The sequence below is a fragment of the Calonectris borealis genome, chromosome 2, assembly GCF_964195595.1.
Source record: "Calonectris borealis chromosome 2, bCalBor7.hap1.2, whole genome shotgun sequence".
In the NCBI taxonomy this organism is placed as follows: Eukaryota; Metazoa; Chordata; class Aves; order Procellariiformes; family Procellariidae; genus Calonectris; species Calonectris borealis.
In genome coordinates this window covers 69366934-69386131 of record NC_134313.1, presented here as the reverse complement: position 1 = coordinate 69386131, position 19198 = coordinate 69366934, and the positions used below count along the sequence as shown (strand labels likewise).

Genomic DNA, 19198 nt, shown 5'->3' with positions numbered 1-19198 from the left:
CTCCTTTGCTCGGAGCTTGGCGCTGGTGAGAGCGGTCGGCTTCCAGGGGACGTGGCGAAGCTTTGTGTTTTCGCGGTCTGGCCTGTGCGTTGCATTGATTGGAGCTCTTCCCGCACCCGAATTTTAAGAAGTTAAATAATATGCAAACTGTGTCTTGGTGACCTCTTAACGTGTCCCGCACAGTGCTAAATGAGCTTAAAAAAATAAAGATCAGGCTTTAAGTGGTCTGCTAAGTAATTAGATGCCAACCACTTCAGTGTTGGTGATTTTTTTTTTTTTTTTTTAGATCTTTGGCGTTTGATATACCCAATAAAATTTTTCTTTCTTGAAAAATAATGTATGAAAACAGCACAGTTGTTTCCTGCATAGCTTTTTTGTACTTTAAGCATTGATTATTAAAGTTAGCAAGTCAAAACCTATCTGTACAAAGTCTTTAAACAATGTGTAACAGCTATACAAAAATAACTAGTCCTGGTGAGGTCAAGTTACGTTTATTCCATCATAGCCCACCTGGAAACAAACTGTTGTAAAGCCTTGTTTTGCGTTTGTACAGCTGGGCTGCAGGAAGGATTTGTGATGGGTAATTGTGTTTCTGTACTTATCATGGTAATTTGTCTTTCTCTGAAGAAATTGCAGTCAGTTCTAAGAAGCCCATTGAAGGGATTAAACCACTTGTTCCAAGGCAAAGTAAAATTAAAGATAAAGTTCAATGAATTTTGTACTCCTGAAACAGTTGAGAGAGAGAAAATATGGAGACCACTTTTAGGAAGCTTAAGAGCAAACAGAAACCCCTCCAATTGCAAAGGCTGAATTTAATTGCATATGTTAAATTCTAACTTTTAACAGACTTCTGTGGAGATGTGCACATTCTTATTCCTCTGGAATACTCTTTAAGAACAGTGGTCTTATTTCTCAGTGGAGTCTTTGCACATGTAATATGTCACGTATGATTTTTCATTGACCTATGACTGTGTCTTCCAGAAGTGCTAAGCATCTTTCATTTCCCCTGTATACAGTGTAAGGTGTCTGAGCACTCGTGAACACTCAGAGCTTACTGTTTTCCTGGTAAAGCGCTCCAGATTTCAGACAATCTTGTGCTCTTGAAGCGTGAGCACTGAGCTCCATTCAGATTCGGGCTGAAGTTGCTGATGGTATCAGCAATAGGTCCCTACACTTGCCTGCTAAAATGCCCCACTTACTCTACTGGTTTATCAGTTCTGTCTGTACTGTTTCATCTCAGTTGTTCAGTAGAGGTCTCACTGGCTTTCTTTGGGTGTTTGTGCAGAAAGGGTGTTTATAGAGTACTTAATCTCAGAATTTGTTTTTATATTCTGCATAAACTATGTATCAGCAGTAATGCTCAGGACTTTGTTTTTCTGCTTGTACGAAATACACTTGCAAAGGGATTTGTTCTTGCTGTGAAGTTAACTTCACAGTTTACCCTTTTGTTAAAAGCTTGAGAAGTGCTATGTGATACTTGTATACTACTGAAAAAAATAGTCAGAATGTTGCTACTGCTTTTCACCACTTATTTTAAGCAAAGAGGAAACAAAAGGTGCCCTGTCTGACAAACTCGCTTTCAATCTCTCTTGTGGAGCTAAATCTATTTTCTTTAAGAAAAAAAAAAAAAAAAAGACTGCATTGATTCTTATTTAAATTCATGTACTGTATAGTACATCGTCCTAATTGATGTTTAATACTGTAGATGTGTGTTTGACTGCTTGCTCTTACTCAGCAAATGTAAGGGTTATGTTTGTTTGCTTTTTTTTTAATTGCACTTTGCAGCTTGATTTTTCTTGTAGACTATATAGTGTCAGAGTATATTTGCTGCCAGCAGGAGAAATTACCCTTAAAGTCATTACTGGATATGTTTATTAATAAATTTGTTTTTAAAACTTACTATTTACAGAGTTAAACTAGGTCTTCATTTTCTCTAGATCTGTTCAGACCCTGATGTGGCCCTTTTCTAATAGTGCCACAAGTGACAAAAGAAGATGGCAGATTTAAGCCTCAGTATTAAGCATGTTTGCTAACACTTCCTTTTCACTATCTACATATCTGTACTGTGAAGAGAATCATTCTACAGTATTGTGCAAAGCATGTGGCATGCAGTTCAGAAAATATGTCTTTTGGGGTCACACCCCACAATTTTCTTTAGGACAAGTAGAATTCTGTTCTCCTGGATAGATATCTTTAGTTCAGTGTTCCACATGTAAGTAATACAGCATTGTTTGAAATCTAGATATCTCCTTCACTGCTGCTACCTATTTCCAGTCTAATTATGTTGGGTTTTACTTTTTTATGGAAAGTTTTTGGCAACACAAGTCAGGAAGGGTGTTTAAAGTGGTCAGTGCTGACTCATTTAATAACAAGTCATTTGAACAGTTGAGGAAAGGCAAAGACAGGGAAAAAGCACTTTGCAGGATGTGGCTCCACCAGCGACTTCCTTAGCTGCCATTATGTACCTGTTTGCTAGTCTAGCAGCAGTTGGGTATCTTCATAGCTGTAGGAGTCTGTCTGTCTGGATCTGTTCTAAGGAAGCACTCTGAGAAACTTCGGAATAGGATTTTGTCAACCTTCACAGTCGGGTACTTGGGAAAAGTTCACTGAGGGGGAGCTTTGAGCTCTGTCTGCGTATGTTCCCGAAAGAACAAAGTCAGTTTTCGCAGCTGAAGGTGACCTATCCTCCAACATCTGACTGTAGACCTGTGCAATTACAGCTAGCTGCTCAACTTCCAGAAAGCCCATTTTGTCACAGGCACTTTGGAGAATGATTGTGTGCCCAGATGTTACTGAACATGTTTTTCCAACCTTCTTGTTACAGGAGATCCTGTCAGAGGTTGGCTTGACCGATATAGTCAAAATAAAAGCTTAAATCACTATAAAAAGCCCCTAATATCAATGCTTCTGAATTTTGTTATTGTCAGTCTTAGATTCTGCGTAAGTTAACAGTGGTACATGCCTTGAGGTGGATAAAACAAACCTGTTCTTTACTATGGTATTGTTTCCTTCCGTTCTCTGAAGCTAGCTAGAATAATTCCCATTTCAGTAAAAGTTATATAGTTATATAATGTTACATAATGTTCTGCCGGTATTCTGTTTTTCCAGAAGTTTCTGTATTAGAACACAAAGAAGAACCAACAGCTGATGTTTTCCCATTTATGTGAAAAGCTCACTGATGCAGTTTTCAGACAGAAGGTATGACTTAGTAGCCATACTGGATCAAGCTAGAGGTCTGTATATAATCAGTGACCTTTTCTCTGTATTTTTTGGTCAATTACCAGTGGCGTCCCTCAGGGACTGATACAGGGGCCGGTATTGTTTAACATCTTTATTAATGATGTGAATGTTGGGATGATGGGCCCATAAGTTCAACAGGCATGTGAACTCCCCTACAGCAAGTTGGGGAGTGCCTGATACGCTGGAGGACAGGGCTGCTAGAGAGAGGGACAGGCCAGAAAGATGATCTGACAGGAAGTTTGTGAAGTCCAACAAAGGCAGTAATACCAAGTCCTGCATCTGAGCCAGGATAACACCACACAACAGTACAGGCTGGGACCAGCTGTCTACAGAGAACCTTTGTGGGGAAAGACATGGGGGTCCTGATGGACAAAGGGTTGAACAGGAGTCAGCAATGATGGCCAGCTGCACGCTGGGTTGTTAGCAGGAATGTAACCAGCAGGGTGCAGAAATGATTCTTCCCTTCTGTTTGGCACTTGTGAGACAGCATCTGGAGTACTGTGTCCAGTTCTGGGCTCCCCAGTACCAGGGAAAACATTGACATAGCGGAGCACGTGACGTAAGAGGAGAGGTTGAAGGAAGCGGGTTTGTTCCACCTCAAGAAGAGAGGCGTAATGGTCAGCTAGGACCTAGCTTTCATACAGGAAGCTAGGATGGTACTTTCCCATCTGTATCGCTTTAATCTGCAGTGATTTTTCGTCTGGCTAATGGCAGAGTTTACTGCAGTCTATAACTACCCACCTAATGGGCAGGTGTGGAGAAGGGAGAGACAGACATGTATGGTGATAGGACAAGAAGCAATGGACAGAAGTTGGAACATGGGAAAGTCTGAGATGTAAGAAAAGGCCTTTTCCAATGTAAGGGTGGTCAAACACTGGATGGGGTGTGCAGAGCACCTACAGCGTCTGCAGTTTTGGAGATGTTCAGAACTAACTGGACGAGGCCCTGAGCAACACGCTCTAACTGGACCTGGTTTGAGTAGGGAGCTAGAGTAGATAACCCTGGAAGTCCCCTTCATCATAAACAAGTCTGTTTTCATGGAGGTATGCATTGTAATGAAAAGATCTTGCTGCTGAGGAGTAATGGTCAGCTAGGACCTAGCTTTCATATAGGAAGCTAGGATGGTACTTTCCCATCTGTATCACTTTAATCTGCAGCGATTTTTTTGTCTGCCATTTTGTTCCCTGGTCAGTGTTGCAAGATGTTTCTGCAATTCTGTAGTCAGATCTTATCATTACTGTCCTGAATAACTTAGGATCACCAGCAAATTTTCATCGTTTTATTACCTGCTTCTCTCTCCTCCGTCTTTATGCTTATGTAGAATAATCCATGTCCCAGTGCAGGTTTCTGTGAAACTCCATTGGTAATATCCCTCTATTAAAGCAAGCAATTATTTACTTCCTGCCTGCCTTCATCGTCCGTCTTACATTCTGTCTCTTGATGAGTTACATATTCATCCAAAGGGCCTTCTTTCGTTTGTGGTGTGTGGTTCCATCTCCCCCCCACCCCGAAGACTTGCTTGGTGTCCTTTGAAACCTTTGGTATGGAGTTTGTTTCCTAGTTTTCTTTCAGCAGAGTGCTTCCTTTTCATGTAATCTGTGATCTCTACAGAGAAATCTGGTTGTTTTGTGAGGCAGGAATTCCTTTACAAACACCGTGTTGAGTGTTTGCCAGTACGTCATATTTATTTGAGTGTCTGCTACTTCTGTTCTTTCTAATTTTTTATATTGATTTGCCATGTACAAGTGTCGGGCAACCTCCACAGCTCAACTGTCAATCTAGTTTTAAGCAGGAGATTGCATGAGAAAGTTTATATAATCCGTTGCATCTTTGAATCCCTTGAAATCTTAGTGAATAACATCTAATGTTGGCAAGTTATTCCCATTCATTTTATCTAATATTTTCATAGCCTCTTCTGCAGTCACTTTGATTCCACACAGGTTCTCCATGTACATCACATAGATACATTCTGGAGTAGGGATCACTTCACTTTCTTTTGTAGTTGAGCACAAATATGCATAGCTGGTCTGCTCTCTGCTTATTTTCTGTGAAAGGGATGGGGCAAAGCTGTGTTAAGGAAGTAATTGAGTATATCAGGGTTATAACTCCTGAAGAAGTGGACTGTAATAGCTGGTAAGTTACTGTATGTTTAGTGGAACTGATGTTATTCTTCATGGAACTGAGCAAGTACATCCTATCAAAGAGAGAGATTTAAGAGAAGTATAAAACTGTAGACATAGAGTTCAGTATGCTACTGTTCCATGACGCTGGTCTTTGAATTTTGCCTGTAGGCTAGCAGTGTCTTTGGGGAAGCTGTTTTGTGGTCTTGTTGGCTCGGAAGGCCTCAGGTGACTGGAAACTACTAGGTTGCTCATGTTGTACCCAGTAGCAGCAGAACTCCAAACAGCAACTCTCATTCAGTTCTTCAATATACTTGTAGACGTGGACCTTAGTATGTCTCCTTACTGAAGGATATTTTCTCTGGATGTAGCAAAGCAGCTTCATAAGGCTTTTTTTTTTGGGGATATACGCATGTGTGGCGCTGACACTGGCCAAAACCTATGTAAGAGGTTTATATATGGTAAGTGACATACATACACATACGTCGTGGTTTAACCCAGCAGGCAACCAAACACCACGCAGCTGCTCACTCACTTCCCGCCCCTCCCCCCAGTGGAACGGGGAGAGAATCGGAAGGGTAAGAGTGAGACAAACTTGTGGGTTGAGATAAAGACAGTTTAATAGAACAGAAAAGGAAGGGAAAATAATGATAATGATAGAATATACAAAATGAGTGATGCACAATGCAATCGCTTACCACCTGCGCTGACCGATAACCAAGTAGCGATCGCTACTTCCTGGAACACGCCTACCATTCATATACTGAGCATGACGTCACATGGTATGGAATACCCCGTTGGCCAGCTCTGCGAGCTGTCCCGGCTATGCTCCCTCCCAGCCTCTCATGTGCTTGGTAGAGCATGGAAGCTGAATGTCCTTGACTAGCAGGGTACTTAACAAAAACTAAAAACATCAGTGTGTTATCAACATTCTTCTCATACTAAATCCAAAACGCAGCACTAGGAAGAAATTTAACTCTATCCCAGCCGAAACCAGGGCAGTATGATAGCTTTCAATGAGTGTTCATTTATTCTAAACTTAATAGCTGCAAAACTAGTAATCTTGGGAATTAGTCAGTCATGGATTTATCTTAATGTTTTTTTTGTTAACAGCTTTAAAGCAGAGTGTCCTCTATTAAGAGCACTGTTAGACTTCTAACTTGATATCACTAGCTTTTTATTCTTGGAAGTCTACAAAAACTGGGGGGGAAAAAACCCACCACGTTTTCCCTATCTGTTTTTCCTCCACATCATGCGTCAGTCTTGTATATAAGCTGATGTTTGAATGTCTGTACTCATAGTATTGTATTGCAGTACAGGCTCATTACATACCTACTTTTGAACTTGTTGCGAATCAAATACGTTCTCTCTTTCTCCTTTAGAGACTAAATAGAAGTATCTCATATACTCTCTGGACGACATTCATAAAATTAAGGAATATGTGTAGTCTCATTCCCTTCCTGAACTTCAGCATTCAGTCCAAGCTCTCATGCATTGCCGCTTCTTTGCATTTCCCATGCAGCAGATGCACTGAGAGATTTGTTCCAGCAAGTCCCTTGGCTGCCTTGTTTCACTAGGCATTTTTTGGTATCTCTAGGTCTTTCCCTTTCCCACCTCTAAGGTGCTAAAGGGTTCTTACATTGTTAGCTGTTCTTGCTCCAGTATGGTGCCAGGGCTTGTGCTTTGCCCCTTATGGCTCTTTTTGGAGGATGGGAAAACTCCTTTTTGGAAAAAGTAGGGTAATTTGCGTTAAACTTTCTTCAGTGCATCTGAGGAAAAAAAATCTGAATGCACTCCTTTTAAAATGCTTCTTGGGTACTAGTCTTTATCCTTCAGTACTTTAAAAATTCTGGTAATTTGCAAGCTTTGAGAAGCTGTTTCTCCCCTTTTCCAGGATTTTCTTTGTGAATTAATTTGGTACTCACTTTAGACTTGACAATTGGCACTACTGTTGAGTAATAAAATTATGAATTACAGCGTAGAGGCTTGCGTTGTAACTTGAACTGAGTAAAGCAAACCGCCTGCTAAACACTTCTTAGTTTACATCCTGTACCGCAGAGAAACTGTGCCATGGATGCAGAGTCATACGCATTAACTGCTGTCGAGTCTGGAAGCATATGGTATGCTGCCTGTGTACAGAATTGCACCTCATTAGTTTCAATTAGTCACTAACTCACTGACTCTTCTCCTCCCTTTGGTTCCATAGGTAGTGTGGGTTAAGTTGTGAGCTTGTGGTTTGTATTACGAGTCTTCCACTCGATACAAATTCTTTTCTTGGAAAATGAAGCTTGCAGCAGCTCAACTGTTACTCAGCCTACACTTGGTACTCTGGGCCCCTAAAGGAACCTGATTCTTTCTATTTGATTTATGCAGAAGATTTAATCTTAGGAGTTTGTGCTCTGGCTGTAGATAATATGATTACTTCAGCCACAGTATGAGTTGTGTTTCTGGGCTGATATGGTTGCAGGTTTTTCCTTACTGAGGTTAGTTTTTAATTGACAGCTATTTAGTCATTGAAGCTAGGTTGTTATGAAACAGTGAAAGGGAAATAGATAATAATTTACAGTTGTGGTTTTTAAGGTATGCTGGGGAGCACAGGAGTACCTTAGAATATCGTAAATAGGTAAATGAAATTATTTTGTTACATTATTAATTAATGATGTTAATATCACTAATGACATTTGCTTTACAAGAAAAATTACACTTGAACATTCTATCACAGGAGCAACAGCACTACCATGAAACAGCTGTGGTTTCAGGATTTTTTTTCTGTGAACCCTTGGATGATGAAATTGGCTTTGAGTTAAGCTACTGCTTTATAATGTTCAGTACCTTAGTCTTTGATGTGATGAATGAGTCAGACTAACATTTCAAGTAGCTGAAGTGAGATGTTTCTTACTGACATAGCTGAAAATCAGTTACTCTTTTTCAATGGAATCTTATTTTTCAAATTTATGATATCTGATTAATGACTTTTCTGTAGATTAAACAAATTTTTGTAGTTCTGCAGAAGAATGAGTATTAAATCAAAACGGCCTCACAACGATTCTGCACAAAAAGAATTAGAACAGCTTTCTTGCTATTCAGCATTGTTAACAGATGGTCTTAGACAGATTAGGTAGGGAAATCCCCAAAGGATGAATTATGAATTAATGATTGCAAACAACTCTGATTATAGTTTAGTAAAACTGCTTTATGGTACTATGAGCCTATGGCTTTCTGCATGGATTTATTTTATGTTTATTAATTGATTGAGAAAGCATAACCCTTGCTGGATAGAGCCTTAAATGATACTTTTTACTCATTGAGTTGTATTGCATTCCATCACTAGCCTTGTTTAAAGCTAGTGGGGTAAATGAATAGATACAGACTCTAGTGCCAACTTGTATCTGTTAATCTACTCTAGATACTGAATGCAGTGATTTCTTGTTTTTATATATAAAATGAATTCTCAAATGGTAAGATCACTCCTATACACAAATTACAAAACCCATGTATGAGCAAATACTAAGGTTCTTTCAGATGTATATGGAAAAATAAAAAATTATGCAGTTGCTTTTGTCTTGGAGAAACATTTTTGTATTGACTTTTTATATTAAGCAGAATGAATATAACCACTTACAATCACACAAATCATGTATTGAAAAAAACAATGAAGTAAAATTGTGCTATAGTAACGTAATGTTGTAAATGTGGGTTTTGGGGTGGTGTTTTTGTTGTGTGTTTTTTTTTATTCACAGGTGTCAAAATTGTTTAGAAGGGTAATATCATCCAAAGTTGTAATTGCTTAACATGAGGTGTTAGATCAATGCATGGAATGTTCCCTTTTAATTATCAAAGATTCAATCAAAGATTGTATCTCAATGTTACATTTAAATATTCTTAAATTTTCCAACTGAATGAGTTTTTGTTGCCCTTGAGCTCTGCAAGGAAGCAATCAGAAGAATATACAGGCTCTTTAACATAAATAAGATAATGGTTCCTGGATTGTATGAATTTTTTTTTTTTGTTTTACACTCCTGTAGGTGGATAGTAGTTGGATTTGCATAACCTTTTCCAGAGCACACTGTACTTCTCTATTAATCCCTAGGGCAAGTATGCGCTTTTCAAGATGAAATACCAGGTGGTGTTCTAAATTGAAGTGGTACGTCAAAATGCTGCTAAGGAAGCCTTCTCTAAAAAAGGCTGGAGGAACCCTCCTGTCTGCAACAGGCAGTGCAAGACGGATTGAATGGCTGGTATTTGTGCCATGAAGCTGCCTGTTTATGGGACTAAAAAGCAACTTTTTCTGCATCTTCAGGAGCCAATCCTGATTTGAACAGAAAGAATTCTCAGTTGCAGGTGGTATCAGTGTGTTGTCCCTATTACATCCTTTATTACAATGTCTGAATTTTTAGTTCCACAACAGTGGCTCTTTTTTGAATAAGCAGCTGAGAGCTGGCTCGGGCATAGTTTGCGCAAGCAGTAGAAGTTTAGGTGCATTAACAAAGGCAAGTTAAGGAGGAAAGCCGCAGTAATCATTTGCCATTCAGTCTCTGGTTTTAAGGTTACCTGATCATGTGAGTAAATTGAGTTATTTCTGAGACTTGCATCTCTCTGGTGCTGAAAACATGTCTGCATCTGTTTTGACCACATCTGAAAGTACACTTTAAACAATGAACTTCCCTTTGAGTTGGTTTTGTTTACTTGCTCATGCCCAGGATTTCTAGGTGCATAATGAAGAAGGGTAATAGCTTTGTTTTATGAAATCTACCCATTTGGGTAAGAAGATACTGAACTGGAGGGCAACAGGAGGGGAGGAAAAGGTATTGGCTTGTACACCTCTAAAACCAATTATTGGGTCTATTAGCTTATGTTCACTTTTTCTAGTGAAGTAGTTGTGTGTTTCAGCTTCAAGATAGCAGTTGAGTTAGAAAGTCAATTCACAATGAAAAGTGCAGTAAAGGCCATTTTATTTTTGGATGCATTTTATGATGGGTAAACACATATTTTCTGATGTTCAGTATACTTGTTGATATACGTATCATACAATCAGAAGAGGTTAAATTGGACTTTCAATTTGAAAAACGATTTTTGCCAACTTGTGTCAAGTTGCTCAAAGGTGCAAATTTCAGTTTGTAAGCTTCCATACGTCTTTTCAAAAAGAGAAGGAAGCTTGAGCTTGAATTGTCTGAAAATTAAGATCTTTATCATTGTCACTCATTTCTATAGAAATTCTGAAGACACCTTTTTTGGAGGGAAGATAGGCCAGTCCTCTGACTTGTAAGGCATGTGACAGTAAGAGTAAACAAGGTAGCTTTGGTTGGTGGTCAAGCCTCACTGAACATTCTCCAGTGATCCTTCTCCTCCTCTTCTCTTCTGTGTGTGGAAAAAAGAAGGGAGCATGGCTGGAGTGCAGGTCAGTTTTTGTGTACTTTTCTGCTTCATGTCTGCAGATCATTGGGGATCCCTGATTTTAAGGAGTCTGTGAAAAGTGAACGTTAAAAAGCAAGCATATTTCTCCTCTACAATAGTGTTACTTTAGTAATAATATTAAAGTAATTCAAACCTCCACATAATATCTAAGAATCCACAGGTTGCAAGAACTAGTCAGCTGTGTTCATTCTTTTTTTTTTTGTTTCTCCGTAGTTCCTTTTCACAACAACTTGCAAAAAAGTTGGAAATAATTTAATTCCACTGAAAAAAAATCTCTGAAGTTTCCAGAGTTTTCATTACTTTGAAGAAAGGGGGAAAAAAAACCCCCAAAAAACCCAAAACACAAATCCCCAAACCCAAAATAACCCACACTGGAGGAAAGACATTGGTCTCATCAAAGTACTACATCTCAGTTGAACAAGCTCATCTGTATCACATTTTGCATAATCATTTTCTCGACAGTGTTTGGTTTGGATCTTGAAGTTTAAAGGGCCCTTGGTTTTCTAGGAATGTGTTCAGCACAAAGAAAGGGTATTCACTACTATAGTACAGTCTCGCTGTGAGTTGAATCCTTTCTTTTGATCTCTTAACAATTCCAAGAATGTGTAACAAGTACATAGCAACAGTCCTAGTAGTCTGAGGTGTGTATTTGAATTTGAAGTTGTGTACTCTTGTCTTTCCTGGCAAACTTTACAAAGAGTAGGTTTTGAAGCGTAGATCTGAAGGAGGTAAAAAGGACTGTTCTCACTCCTTCCAGATAATATTCTCTACCTGTTTTAGCTATTGTGCTTGTGAGAAGTGCACAATTAAATGTTGTGATGTTTTAAAATGAAATGTACGATTTGCAGTTAACCAAAAATCTGGTTACAACTGCAATATAGCTAGTGTCTCATTTGCTTGTTTTATTCTCATGCTCTTTTTCTAGGCACCCATGTTTGAGTACTACAGGAGATAACATACTAGGTTAGGTATACCAGTGACCTGATTTGGTAGGGCTGTTCTTGTGTTGCTTGTCAGCTTCTACTTGTCACTGCAGGTCTTGGACTGTTCCTTCTTCCTTTTCAGAGGTGGTTTATCAGCTTGTTAGACACTCCACGTGAAAGATTGCCTGAGGCTTCTCTAAGCATGTTAGGATTTGCCCGCAGATAAGTGAACCAGCTTACAGGTTGTTAAAGTAGTTTATTTCATTTGCTTCCCTGAAGGCTTTTATGAAAGATGTGTACAAAAGCAATGAGAAGGCATTTTAAAATGCCTTCAGGTAAAGATACAACTACAACAGTCTCAATACCACAAGTGTAACAGAACTCAGCAGTCTTGGACATGCAGCGTATTTGTACTGCCCTTCTAGACACCAGTGCATAGGCAGTATGAGGAAAATACATAAATAAGGGGTAGCAGGATCATACCACTTCTTGGAAGCTGTTCTTTTAGAGAAGTGGTGACTCAGGGTCCTGAATGATGAGTTGAGGTCCGCGCGACTTCTGCAAGAAGAGGTTGGTTGTCCCTTTTGAATAATAACGTGTAGAAGAAACTGTTCTGGTTCAAGTGTCCATAAAGCAGAGGCAGTTGTCTCAACGTTTTCAGGATAAATAGAATATGGGTTCTTACAGTTAACTAGTGCATTAGTAGTTAATGCAATTGCATTTCATTTTGGTTAATCTTTTCTAGCCTTTGAAAACTTTCAAAGTTGAGTTTCTACAAAGTTTATTTGTGGGATTTGTCTACAAAATGAAGACTGACTAGGAAGATAAGGCTTTCCAATTCTAAAAATCTGCACATTAGCCAGACTTCTAAAAAATATTTTAGTGCTTGAAATTGTAGAAAATGCTTAGTAAGGCTTTCATTAATGCCTGGACAGGCATCTAATCTTAACAGACTTTTGATTTCTGGGACAGGTAAGCAGGTAGTCCTTGTTCCCTTCTCAAGATCCCTGAGGCTCATCTTTTGTGATGAGAAGTCTGTGTGACAGTTCTGTTTGTGGCCCTTATGGACTGGATGTCAAATGCCAGCTGCTGCTTCTGTGCTCTCTCACAAGTGTGGTTGTATTCTGTAGCAGATGTGGGTGTTGGAACAACATGTGCTGCTGTCTGGCTAAATAAGTCTGAAGACCTGTTTGTCCTTAAGTAGTACACAAGACCTAATGAGAGACAGTACCTAAAATGTAGTATTAGAAGTTCCCCCCCACCCCCAAACTCAAAATGGACTAATAAAAGCATGAGCAGTGTGGGAAAGGCCTTTTTGACCAAGTTTTCTGCATGTCCTATCAAATGCAACTAAATTTACTTTACAGCACACTTCTATTGTAGGGGTTGGTGGCTTCTTCCCTAGTATGCAGTGCTATCGTGTTTTCTTAGCAAAGGCTTTCCATTCCTGATATTACATTGTTTTCAGAAAGGAATTTTCTACCATTATGAAATTAATGGAAGCAGAAAATACACGAAACGGAAGAGGAGCTGTTACTCTAAGGATGCTAATCCTCATTGCATAGAGAAAACATCTTGAATATTTTTTCTAGCAGGAAAACTGATTAGTGTGAGACAGTAACAAATACTACTCTTGAGAGTCTAAATCATCCTATGTACAATGTGGGTACTTACCCAGGGAGGGACTTCTCAGTTTAACTCCTGTGTTTGTAGCAGCGGCTGTGAAATAGCTACATTTCCCCTAGTTTTGTTTATAGTTGTCTATAAATACTTTCTGAAACCCAATCTCTTAAGTATCACTTAATTCTGTCATGCAAGACTTAATTACACTGATAATAAATAGATCTTAGAATATTTTTAGCTAAGCATGCTGTCATGCTGCTTCCTGTGCATGAAGCATATAATGACTTAAATGTCAGTATCTGAAGGCCCTCAAAAAGCTCTGAAAACAGCTGCTCGAAAACTGCCACAACTGAGCTTGTTTCCTTAAATATGAAGTACATCTTGATACATTATGGCTATATATGTTAGTTTCAGTAAAGTACTTGGGAAAATGCCATTTTTCTGGGGCTTCTGGTGACAAGTGACAAAAGATTGTAACTGACAGTTTCTTGAGACTGCACACTCCTTAAACTAATTGTCTCAAATCTCAGATAAGCATTCCATTAAAATAGTGTAACAGCTTGCATTAAACAGAGCATGAGTACCATCGAAAGGACTGTTTCCTTTCTAGGACCTGATCAGTAAATCCTTAAGTGAACAGCATGTCTTGTTCAAAGAAACTTGCAGGTAATCTTTTCAGCTGTTAACTCCTGCCCAAACACCACAAATGTTAGTGACTGGGTGATACATGATCAGAATACAATAGATTAAATATTTGGGAGGTGTTAAGCTTAAAGGAGAGCTTAGATAATGTTCTTGGAGTCACAGGGGTTTTCTTCTTTTAAAAAAAACTGAAAGAAACACAACAGTAATAGTTCTGGTCTGGTTGCAACTGGATGGGCTGCATAGGAAAAGCAATTCTTTGTAATCTGAAATACCCTTTAACGTTGCAAGTTTTCACTAATTCAATTTTTGATAGGCTCTTAGGATATCTTTGGAGGAAGGTGGTTGTTTGTTGGGGAGAAAGTTCCTTGTTAGGTTTCTTGTGGGTCTTTGCTTTTCTCCGTTTAACTTGTCCAATTTTATCTCTTTGTTTTAAATGCTGTTTAGAAGTCAGGAGCAAAAACTTTGCTTATGCTTTATTTTAGAAACCTAGCTTATTGGTCTTTTAATGCTCCTTGCTTTATTTGTATCCTGAAGCAAATGGTATTGTATGCCTCTCCCCAACACCCCTCCCATTGTACTGCTTAGGGATTTTATTTTTTTTTTTACTATGGTCTGAACTGGTTAACTGATGGTTAAATAATCTTTGTCCTGCTTATTAGCATCACAGTTTCCTTCAGTTTGTCACTTAACATACTAGTGAAATTCCTCTCCTTGCTCAGTTAAGATCTTGTTTGTTAATTTTTTAACCCGATTGTTAATTATAAGTTTGATTAAGTCTTCAAAAGAATCTGAAACTGCAGTTGCTATTACCTCTGCTTTTTGTAGCTTAGGTACAAGTTGGAGAAGTAGGGCATATATAAGAAGGCAGTGGGCAGACGATGCATTTCCGTAGTGATGTTTTGTACCAGGGCAAAATATTCTTCTGTTCCCATAGCAGTTCTTCGATAGGGCAGCACTTTATTGGGATAGTTCTTTGCTTTTTCTGGCTTTTTTTTTTTTTTGGTGCAAAGTGCTCTATGAAGTATTGACATTTTCCACTGCAAAGAGTTTAATACTGCAAACTTGACTAAACCAGCTCCTGGCATTCAAAACCAGCCCCAGTAAGGTGTTAGAAAACATCACTATTTTTTTTTCCCCAGAAATATGACTCAGTGATATCTGAAGGGTAAGCCTTGGGCATTGATCAAATTATGAAGCGGAACAGTTCCTACACTGCTTTCTGCTCTGTCTTTGGATCCAGTGAGCATTACAGGTACAGCTTCTATGCTTTTGTCCCACCATAAGCTTGACTGGTAGGAGAATGTATGAGTGAATAATGATGTATGGGGTTTTTTTGAGGAACAGGCAAAGACATCTCAGATTAAGCTGGTACAGCTCAGGTGTTCAAACACTTAAGTAATACATGTAATTCTGAGATTCTCTCAGCTGACATCTTTGAGCTCCTGGGGATGTGGCTTACAATGCAGTTCTGTGGGCATTTTAAACCACGTTGCTGCTGAAAGGAGCGCTTCTGCCCGTCTTTCTCTCTCCAGTCTGTACCTTTTCCCTTTTGCCACATACAGCTATGCAGTGAACTGGACTGGGCAACTGATTACGAGGAAAACTAAAATAACAAACATCACCCTCTCCACAACTCAGGTTTAGCCTACATAGATAAACTCATTGTGAAAATGAGAGAGGGAGGCAAGGACAGGCAGGACTGTGTTTGTTGGCAACAATGATGGCTTTTACGCTGGTTTAGGATATTTGAAACTACGGAATTCAACTTCTGTCCTGCATCTCACTAGAAAATGGTTGTCATACCAAAAATGTAAAGCTCCTGTACCGTTTGTAATGCAGTTTGTAATTAGTTAATTCTTAGTGGCAGGACTGCACACTGTTCTCATTTTTATTTAATGCCGTGGTTGAGAAGCTACTTCTGCAATCCTGCCTTCCTCTTTGAGTAGGAGAGGGATCTCTTTGTTTGTTTCCTCATGTTTGGTGTTTTGGGCAAATCTTCAGCCTCTTGCAGCCTGTGTGCAGCTGATCTCTGGTCAGTGTGATTCAAGAAGGAACATATAGCGCCATGTAGTAGCAGGCAGAAAAGCCGATACATGATGTAGAGTTCAGAATAAGAATGTCCTCACAAATTGTTTTACTTATAACTTGCATCTAAATGGCAACATTTTTCTAAATTCTAGAAAACAGATGTAATTGAGGATGTTTAAGTTATGAGTACAGTGGATATTTTAATGGCGGGTAGGCTCGAATACTTCAGGTTATTTCTAAAAGACGAATGGTTCTTCTTTTTGTGTAAAGACTGTGCTACTGTTTATTCTTTCTTAAAGCCTGCCTTAGTCAATTGGATAAAATGTCATTTATAAAGGCTTATTTCAGTAAAAAGAGCCAAAGCTCCCAAATCCTAGTTGATGAATGTGTTTAGATACCTGGCAGTACAAAAACTTTGTAAGATTTCCAATGCTGGCAAACCCAAAATGATGATACGTCTGCTATTGGACTCTTCAACTTTTACTGTGTCTGTAGTGTGAGAGTCTGTTGAGAGACCTAGGCAGCTTATTTTAATACTGCAAATGGGAGGGGAAAAAAAAAATCCCTCAATTCATTTGAGATGTGAGATAAGCTGAGATCACAGCAGTTGAGCAGACTTAATTATACTCCAATTTTTTTTTTCATTCTCTGAGAAGTTAAATGATACCTCATGACTCAACACTAAATTTTCATAGTGAAGTATGGTACAAATCTATTACTGAGTTCAGTTCAAAACTTGCCTTTAATACTAAAGCTAAAATACTGCTTGCATACAGTTCTAATAATTAACTCTTCTTGTTCACAGATAACTACTCTTATTAATCATAAGGATAAACCAAAGCGTTCAGACAAGACTCTGCAAGCAATTCAGCGAGTGGGCCAAGCAGTTAACCTGGCAGTTGGGAGATTTGTTACAGTAGGTGAAGCTATAGCCAATGAAAATCATGAATTGAAAGAGGAAATGAGTGTTGCTTGCATCGAGGCAAGGAGAGCAGGTATGTAGTTACTCATGAAATTGTGCTTTTGCCATTTTTGGCACACTATTTTTAGTTTCAGGAATAATATGAGAACTTTATTATTTAATTGCTTAACCCTCTTCTGCTGGTTCATTCAAGGCCTGATCTGTTACCTGATTTTGTCACTTACTTAAATTGCTGTCATCTTATGAACGGGGAATCGAATTGTGTGTTGGCTTTGAATTTTTTATAGAATCTTTTGCCACAAGGAATTACCTGACTGCTTTTTGTTTTGTGATGTTACTACAAAGAGGAGAGTGTTGCGAATACAACTTTAGAGTTTATTGTTCTCAAGCTAAAACAGTGGAGTATTTAAAGTAGTTTGAGTGTTACGCTATTGAGGTCACTGCGTTCTAAATCTGAATGTCTGAATGAAGGTCAGTGTCAACCCATATTTCATCAAGACTCAGTAAGATGACTCACATCAGTCACCTGATGACTCCCCTCAGTAGAATTAAATTATCATATCATACTTGCCTTTTTGCCAGATTCAACTTTTGTTGCAAACTTGCTCTGTGTGTGGATTGAATGTCAAGTATGGATAATTGATTGAGTTGCCTGCTATCACCCTCCTCCCCCCAGAAGCCTCTGTCTAGGTGAATAGTGGGTTCCATTCTCTGATACTGTAAAAGAATGTCAGTGTCATGCTAGAAACTACTTTCCTAGATATTAAGTACCATTCTTTGCATGATATTTCAGTGGCTTTTAGTAAATGCATATTCTTACATCTGCAGTGCAGCCTTCAAGAAAATGACATCTAGCAGAACATCCCTTTTGTTGTTAGTGGTGGCAGTGTTTTGTTTTTTCTTTCAAATACCTTCGGATCATGGGAAATTCTACTTGAAGCTTTTCCTGTTTAAGCAGGTGGAAGTACGTACGGATGTGACAGACTTTCTGCTTACTGTGGCTTCAGGGAGACAATCTTGAGCTTCCAGATGTGGAGGCAAATAAAGGACCTTTCAACACTAATGTCTTGATGACTGCAGAAAGGAGTAGTACTTTACTCCAAGACGTGGGTTACTGTACTTAAAATTAATCTGTTAAGTTAAACAGTGGACTTGTGGGTGGGTGTTTGTTTTTTATCTTTTAAATAACCTCAGAAGCCTGAGAAACTTGCTTTTTGCTGTCCTAGCTGGTATATTTGTTGCTGAATCACTGTGCTGGCCTCAGACTTTGGGGATGCAGTTCATACTATTTTTGTGATTAAAAAAAAAAAAAGCTTAGAAATTGGGCATGATACTGTAAGAAATCATCTGAAAATCCCTCAGCAATGAGTTGCAATGTCTAGAAACACGCTGGTGATGAATGATTGTTTTTGTGATTTGGAGGACTATTCTAGATAAACTTCAGACTGAAAATTCATAGTCGCTCCAGTAAACTTGGCTGCGAACAGAAATGTCCTAATTTGAAAACATTCCATTTGTTATGTGAAGCATGTGTTTTCTCTTCAGAGATCCAAGTAAAATGCTGACAAGCCAAAATTGCCAAAGTTTACGTCAATAATCTCAGCTGCTAGAAGAGCAGCGCAGTCTGGATCTCTGTTTCTTGACTTGCCAGTTATCCTGTGGCCCAAGTGCTTTTTCTCCCTATCAGTGTATCCAGGAGGAGCTCAGAATCTAAAAGTAGTCTGCAGTATTTTCTTTCACCAAAGGGTTATACTTTTTTACATTGTAAGTTTTATTTCCTGTTAAGCAGTAATGTGGCTCAGTCTAGAGGAGTGAAAATATAGAGTTTACTTTTCTATCAGGCCTCAAATTTACCTTGGCATGGGTCAGTTATTCTCTCTGAGCTCTCCATTTGAGGTCTAACTGAAGGGTTACATGGGAAATTCAGTATATCAAACATTTTTGTCTGCTGCTGGTTTTTTGTTTGGGTTTTTTTTTTTGTGCCAGTATTATCTCTGTAGACTTAAGTGTTGGACAAGGTAAGACATCCTTTGTGCAGATAAATTCTTATGAATAAGTATCCTCTGAATTCAGTCTCTGAATGCAGTTGCTCACGTGTCATTTTGAACAACTTTGGTGTTCCCAAGCAAGCCAATAACATCTCCTGGCCAACTCTAGCCAGGATATGTTGACTTGTATAAAAGAATCCCATGTTCGGATGGCATGGGCAGCAGAAAGCCCTTGCTGATTAGGACAGAGGATGTTGTAGAGCAGTTCATGCTTCCTTTTAGCTGATAAATTAG

At 38.8% G+C, this 19198-nt stretch overlaps 1 protein-coding gene across 1 annotated transcript in view; it reads left to right on the top strand.

Annotated features, from left to right (window-relative positions):
* The first annotated feature begins 10743 nt into the window (after positions 1–10743).
* The window catches only part of CTNNAL1 (catenin alpha like 1), a 49862-nt gene continuing 41407 nt past the window's right edge, over positions 10744–19198 (top strand). The window contains exons 1-2 of the mRNA XM_075140832.1: positions 10744–10758; positions 16800–16989. Of these exons, the coding sequence (XP_074996933.1) occupies positions 10744–10758; positions 16800–16989 (205 nt within the window). The remainder of the gene's footprint in view (positions 10759–16799; positions 16990–19198) is intronic.